Source organism: Odocoileus virginianus, chromosome 4 (genome assembly GCF_023699985.2).
Source record: "Odocoileus virginianus isolate 20LAN1187 ecotype Illinois chromosome 4, Ovbor_1.2, whole genome shotgun sequence".
Lineage (NCBI taxonomy): Eukaryota > Metazoa > Chordata > Mammalia > Artiodactyla > Cervidae > Odocoileus > Odocoileus virginianus.
In genome coordinates this window covers 25,011,484-25,018,636 of record NC_069677.1, presented here as the reverse complement: position 1 = coordinate 25,018,636, position 7,153 = coordinate 25,011,484, and the positions used below count along the sequence as shown (strand labels likewise).

At 45.7% G+C, this 7,153-nt stretch overlaps 1 protein-coding gene across 1 annotated transcript; it reads left to right on the top strand.

The window, feature by feature from the left end:
• The first annotated feature begins 294 nt into the window (after positions 1–294).
• LOC110128916 (5-hydroxytryptamine receptor 3C-like) lies at positions 295–5,553 on the top strand. The gene is made up of 9 exons (XM_020879975.2): positions 295–361; positions 1,685–1,851; positions 2,321–2,365; positions 3,082–3,191; positions 3,442–3,611; positions 3,934–4,094; positions 4,611–4,815; positions 4,960–5,235; positions 5,351–5,553. The coding sequence occupies exons 1-9, from the start codon at positions 295–297 to the stop codon at positions 5,551–5,553; spliced, it is 1,404 nt and encodes a 467-aa protein (XP_020735634.2).
• Positions 5,554–7,153: the final 1,600 nt, after the last annotated feature.

Genomic DNA, 7,153 nt, shown 5'->3' with positions numbered 1-7,153 from the left:
AAAGATTCTTGTAACTCAAATTTGAGACCACTTATCTAGAGAAAGCAGCCAAACAGGTACTTCTCCCCTAGTCTTGGCCCAATTTTCTCCCTGCCTGGAGCTCAAAAGGCATTCTTGGACAGGGGCAAAGCAGGACACTCTGCTGTGACTCTCTGGCCACAGCCTCTCACTGGGGAGTGGTCAGCTGTCAGGAGCAGCATTCAAAACTAGGAGTCAAGGTGTGGTCTGGGCTCTTTTAAATTCCAGGGTTTGGGGTTCCTAGTGAGTCCCCAGAGAAGAATCCAGAAGAGGAGGATGGAAGGGTGGTGGTCCACTACAGGGGGATTCCTCCTCTGCCTCAGTGCCAGCCTTCTGCTTCAAGGTAAGATGAGACAAGAGCAGGGAAAGAGGGGAATACTCTTCCAGGACAATTCCAGAAACCCTCTCATTCCCCAGAACTAGAAAGCACCCAAAGGAGTTGGGTTAAACATTTCTTTTCTCTGTAGTGTCTATGTTTTGGTTTCCTTTGGGAAACAGACAAAAAATCCATTTCACTAATCAGAACACACAGCTCCCATTCATTTGCCTGCATAGGCATCTACTAAATCGTCTGTTTTTCCATTTTACCGCCTCTCTGATTCCACTGCTTTATATTAATAATGTTCAACTTGTCCTTTCTACCAGATTAGTAACTGTGAACAGGGTAGTTAGGGTCCTTCTGACAATAACATAACTCCTTTCCCACCTCACTTTGGCAGATGTGGTAGAGAGGTGATGTGGAGGGAAAGGACAGTGTTTGCTTCCCCCCAGATATGTTTCTCCTTAGTTTGGAGATGGCCCTCATGAGATAATTGGAATGGGGAGATATAAAAAAGACATGGGAAAGAAAAGGCTGGGCTCAGCTACAGGAATAACCACAGTCACCTGGGGTTGGGGTGTGGGGAAGGTGGGCAGACGGACTTTAACATTTCATCGTATAGCTCTACCAGCCACATGGTGGATGATCAATGAGATCTTATCAAGATGGTGATGATGAAAATGCCTCCCATAGATCTTAGAGGAAATCACTGAGTTTTAGAAGGTCACAGAGCACAAAACATTGTAGGTAGTCAATAAATTCACATTGAATGCCACATTCCTTAAGTTCCCACATGTTTGACATCACACAAACATTTAGGATGTTTGTCTCTAAATTTTTCCTTTCAGGAAATGAGAAAACATGAAAGTGGGAAAGGAACATTGAGAAACAAAATTTTAGAGGAATTTTGTTCAGTATCTACAAGGAAGAATCATAATAGAGCTGGAGAGAAGAAAAGTATGGTCAGACAAAGGCCAAAACTTTAGGGTCACCACTATGGAAGGACTAGGCCTCCCCAGAGAGGCAGTTTGCATACAGATTTGGGTAAGCTTTATATGGGACCAAAAGCACAGGAAGAAAGGGCTGTGCCCTGACTCAGCTCACCACATCAACTTCCACCATTTGCCTACCACACCAGCCCATCCTGCTCAACCCTGGCAGGAAGAACTTGGCCTTTGGGAATCTTGCCCCAAAAAGAGGGGGTGGGGGGCATGGTTCACATGACCACCCCATGTCCACATTTTCTTTCTCTGCAGAGAGGCCCTCAGGTCCCAGCCCTGGCACTCCTCTCACTTAGGAAAACACAAAGGCCCTATTCCCATCTCACAGGGTCTCTATTCTCTACAGGAAGGGCAAACACTTTCACCATCAATTGCTCAGGCTTTGACCAGCATGGGGTAGACCCCAATGTCTTCCAGTCTGTATTTAACAAGAAGGACTTCCGTCCAGTCATCAATTTTAGCATCCCTACTCGTATCAACATTTCTTTCACCCTGTCTGCCATCCTGGAAGTGGTGAGTTTTGACTGCTACACTTTTCTATAGGTTGCTAATAGAAAACAAGAACTCTTTACCTTATCAGTCCAACATTATAGCTGTCCAATGGTGAGCAATGAGCCTCCTGAATGGATTTTGTACAAATTAGATGTTCATCCTATGGGGTGGAGAGACATGACAGGGAATGCTGCAGTGACATTTTTGCAGGGAACATTTGTCCTTGAATCCTGCCCTTATAGGAATATTCCACTTAAACACACACACACACACACACACACACACACACACATTCCCAACGGGCTCCCATGCTGTTTTTTCTGCTTACAGTTTCTGTGCAACCTGAATTTTTCTGAACTATCTTCCAAGACTTGTAACTGAAAAACTGAACTATCACATGAGACCACTTAGGAAACAAAGGGAAGAGGTAGACTAGGACCTGATTTCATGGCACTGATGATCTTGAACGGGGATTTTTTTTTTTAATCAGGATGCACAACTTCAGCTGCTGACATCATTTCTGTGGTTAAAGTTGGTATGTAAGCCCAGCTTTTTTCTCTTTCTCCTTGCCTGATTTTCTGGCTTTGTTTGCAAAGATCACATTTGTTGAAATTGACAGTGTCCAAGGAAATACAACCAGAATGGGGCCAGTGCTGGTGACAAATAGCTTTCTGGGCTGCCAATCAACTTTGAGATTCAGATGGAAAAAAACAGGAAGAAAAAGGGCAGTATAGTTGGAAACCCCTAAGTAAGCGTCAACGCTCAAATGTATTCAGCACCCTAGCTTAAGATTTCCCTTGAGCAGGAAGCAAAAAGCCAATAAGACTTTGTAAACTAGAGAAAAGGAACATTATCACCAGAGAGAGAAGGGGAATCAGAGTTTAAAAGGAAATGTGGCTAAAAAAAATAAAAAAGCAACATGTATAACAATGTGCACAGTATGATTCCAGGTAAATAAAAATGAATGCTGGAATATGTATTTTTTCTAAAATGATGTATAAAAAACTGTTAATAATGGGACTGAGTTGGGGAGATGAACTGAGTCGGAGAGAATTAAGGAAGGAAAAAGGGTTTTTTTTATATTATATCTTTCTGGAGTTGTTGAAGTTTTATCATACGCCCATAGTACATATATTTAGGAAAAATACAGACATATGTATGTATATTTTAAGGGACTCGAGGGCAGGAAATGCTGATATAAACTAGCTTCAGGTCTGAGCCATAACCATCTCTCTGTACCCTGTGTCCTAGATATGGAATCACCCATTTATCAGCTGGGACCCAGAAGAATGTGGTGATATAAAAAAACTCACCATAACAGCTGAGAACCTGTGGCTCCCAGACATCTTCATTGTAGAATCGTGAGTATCAGGGCTGGAAAAAGCTGGGGGAAGACTCTTCTGCAAGGAGCAGGCCAGGGCAGTGCAGGACAAACCCATGCAGTGGGGCCACTGAAAACTTATTTCAGAGAGGAGCACAGTCACAGCTCATCAACTTCTCCCCAGAAGTGAGAAAACAGTGGGCAGAAAAGATGGCGGAGCGGCAGCATTGGGAAACCTTGCCTTAAGAGCCAAACTTAAACAGATGTCTGCCCCCACTTCTGCCACTTAGCATGGATGTGGATCAGACCCCGGATGGCCTCTCTGCATATGTGTCTAATGATGGTCGTGTTGTGTATAACAAACCGATGAGGGTGACCAGCATCTGTAACCTGGACATCTTCTACTTCCCATTTGACCAGCAGAACTGCACCCTCACCTTTAGTTCTTTCCTCTATACAGGTGAGTTGAAGTAAGTAACTGGGGTAAATGAGATCAACCAGGGGGGCAACAAAAAAACACTCAGGGGCCAAGTCATTTTTTTATGTATAAAAGGGGATAGTGGAGTATTTGCTAGTTGCGGGTGTGTGGATGGTGGGGAGAAGTTCAACTTTAGAAACTTCCTGAAAAAGCCCAAAATTGAAAGGAGGCAACTGGGCAGCAAGGAAGTCACATTACAGGACTAGCTGAAAAGCTAGCTAAAATAATTATTGAATCATTTCTGCAATCCCAGCATAAAGTGGGTGCTGAGCAGATGTGAACTGAGTGTTTGTCTCCCCTGCAGAGGAAAGCATGTTGCTGGGCACGGACAAGGAAGTGTGGGAGATAATGGATGACTCACGTGACCTTGGCCGCACACAAGGAGAGTGGGAGCTCCTGGGCATCAACAAGGCCACCCCGAAGATGTCTGTGGGCACCAGTCTTTTTGACCAGATCATGTTTTATGTAAGGCCAGAGATTATTCCAGCCGCCTAACTTTCCATCCCCCATATCTTCCTCATCAGACCCTTCTAAGTCTCAGAGCCTTTCACCACTTGCCCTAAGACCAAAAAGTCCCTGGGCACCATAACCCTCATAGCCTTCCTCTCTCCCAAGTTCCCCAAAGCAACCCCCATCTCTGAACCTATCAGCCCTGGCCTAGGTTTTCTTCAGTGGGTATGGGGGAGTCCTATTTGTCACATGAAAGCTGCCCCTCCCAAAGAGCTACTGTTGGAGTGAGGATATTAAGAAAGGAAGGGGTGGGACTTCCCTAGTGATCCGGTGGTTGGAACCCTGCACTTCCAATGCAGGGGGTGCGGGTTCAATCCCTGGTCATGGAACTAAGATCCAATAAGCTGCATGGTGCAGACCAAAAAAAAAAAAAAAAAAAAAGGAAAGAAAGAAAGAAAGGGACTGGACTCATCCCTTGGTTTCACTTCAGTTCTAACTTCACCTGGTTCTCTGCTCTCCCCACCCCACCAGGTGGCCATCAGGCGCAGGCCCACCCTCTACATCATAAACCTCCTGGTGCCCAGTAGCTTTCTAGTCACCATTGACGCCCTCAGCTTCTACCTGCCGGCAGAAAGCGACAACCGTGCCCCATTCAAGATGACACTCCTGTTGGGCTACAACGTCTTCCTGCTCAATATCAGTAACTTACTTCCTGCCACTGGCACCTCCCTCATTAGTATGTCCCCTACCTCACAGTTGGGAAATGAAAAATGAAAAAAATAAAACATAGGCAGGGTAGGCGAGTGAACTGGCTAGATCTGCTGAGGCAGCTAAGGTGCAGTCATTTTAGAAAAGGCTTGAGGTGTGAGACAGAAGAAAGGGGGGCTTGGTGGTCCCTCTGGACCTGACTCATCCGAGTGTGCTCCTTCCTGCCACCTAGGTGTCTACTTTGCCCTGTGTCTGTCCCTGATGGTGCTCAGCCTGCTGGAGACCATCTTTATCACCTACCTGCTGCACCTGGCCACCATCCAGCCCCCATCCATGCCTCGCTGGCTCCACTCCCTGCTTCTCCATCACACCAGTCCAAGGACACGTTGCCCTATTGTGCCCCAGAAGGAAAACACAGGCCTGGGCCTCATATCCACCCACCTGTCTGGTAAGAGATGTCTGCACTGCTCGCCCTGTCTACACTGGACCCAACTTCCCAGTCTCCCACTTCTCTAATCCTGTCTCCTTCCCACTTCATGGCTGTATCTCTGCCCTCCCCATAGGACTGAAGGAGCCAGGAAAACTGGGAAGGAAGGAGTTGGGACCCAAAGAGGCAGAACTGAATGGGGGCTCAGGATTGACAAGGGCCCAGCTCGTTGACCTGTGGGTGCAATTCGGCCACATGATGGACAACCTGCTCTTTCGCATCTACCTGCTCTTCTTGGCCACCTCTGTCACCACGGTCCTTGTCCTCTGGAACACCTAGGATTAGAGTTCTAACGGTGCAAGAACACCCAGTGTTCAGGTTTCCTTGGCTTCCACTAACCATCCCTGTTCCTCTGCTCCAGTCCACATACAACAGTCCCCAAAATTGCCCATGATCCTTGCTCCAACCCTCCCTGGGTTTAAACAGAACCACTGTTGATGCTCTCAGAAATGGCATTATATTTCCAAACCACAACTCAGAATATACATGTTTATGCTGGAAATATAGTTTTTATTGGAAAAGAAAGGCTTTATAGTAAAGACTACAAATATTTACCAAAAAGTAATTCATGTTGCTGGAGTAGAGGACAGGGATTAAACCTCTTTTTAAAAATAGGCTAAAATACTTACTTAGTAGTTTAACAAATATTTGCTGAGCATCTACTACCTGCTAGGCACTACTCTGAATTCTGAAGATACAGCAGTGAATCAGGCTGGCAAAAATCTCTATCCACAGGGAGCTTATACTGCGGGTGGGTGGAGACCAACAGAAAAGAAGAGAAGTGAAACACAGAGTATGTGCTGAGTGCCAAGGAGAAAAAGCAAATCAGGGGAAGCAGAAGAGGCAATGCAGGGAGGGAGCTGCAAGTTTAGGAGGGTGGTCAAGGAAGACCTCAGAGAACTTCCTGCCAGCCTGGCTTCTGTGCGTTGTTCCATGATAATGCTAGTGGGAGACCAGTCTTTTCCAAGACTGGCTGTAACCTAGTCTTTTCTGAGAGGTTCAGAGGTTATATAACTTGCTCAAGGTCATACAGTTCTTGCTATTTTTAGTTCTTTTTTCAGGGATAGGTCTGCGCTTAATGAATGTTTACAAGTCCAGGTGAGGGGATAAACAAATGTCCTTGGGTAACCCTGTTGGAAGAACTGACTCACTGGAAAACACCCTGATGCTGGGAAAGATTGAAGGCGGGAGGAGAAGGGGATGACAGAGGATGAGATGGTTGGATGGCATCACCGACTCAATGGACATGAGTTTGAGTGAGCTCTAGGAGTTGGTGATGGACAGGGAAGTCTGGAGTGCTGCAGTCCATGGGGTCACAAAGAGTCGGACACGACTGAGTGACTGAACTGAACCCTGTTGGAGATTTGAAGAATGAAGCACAAAAAGCTTGTGGCACAGCTGGAGAAATAAAATACATGTGTAAATAACTTCAGTGAAATGTAGAACATGTTTTTAAAGTTTTGTTGAGCATGATTAAAGAAAAACTGCAGGAATTCCCTGATTGTCCAGTGGTTAGGACTCAGTGCTCTCACTGCTGTGGCCCTGGTTGGGGAATAAGACCCACCGCATGTGCACAGCAGCCAACAGGAGATAGAGAGAGAGGAAAAAACTGCTATAGAGTTCAGAGGAGAAACAACTCTTCTAGCTGGAGCAATGGTTCTCAATCCTGGCTGCATGTCAGAATCATCTGAGGAAATTTTCAAATAGTCCTACAACCCAGCCTTCACCCTAGACCAATTAAATCAGAAGCTTTGGCATGAGCTCTGGTATGTTTGAAAACTTCCCAGGAGATTCTAATGTGCAGCTGAGCTGAAACTACTGGGCTAGACATTAGGAAAGCTTTGTGTGGAGAAAGCAATGAATAGAATACAAGAACAGA

What these genes read in the sequence shown, in the direction of transcription:
- LOC110128916 (XM_020879975.2), top strand. Translation starts at nt 295, where the DNA reads ATGGAAGGGTGGTGGTCCACTACAGGGGGATTCCTCCTCTGCCTCAGT. An exon ending in TGCCAGCCTTCTGCTTCAAG is followed by an intron (nt 362 to 1,684) that starts GTAAGATGAGAC and finishes TATTCTCTACAG; the next exon opens with GAAGGGCAAACACTTTCACC. An exon ending in CATATCCACCCACCTGTCTG is followed by an intron (nt 5,236 to 5,350) that starts GTAAGAGATGTC and finishes CCCTCCCCATAG; the next exon opens with GACTGAAGGAGCCAGGAAAA.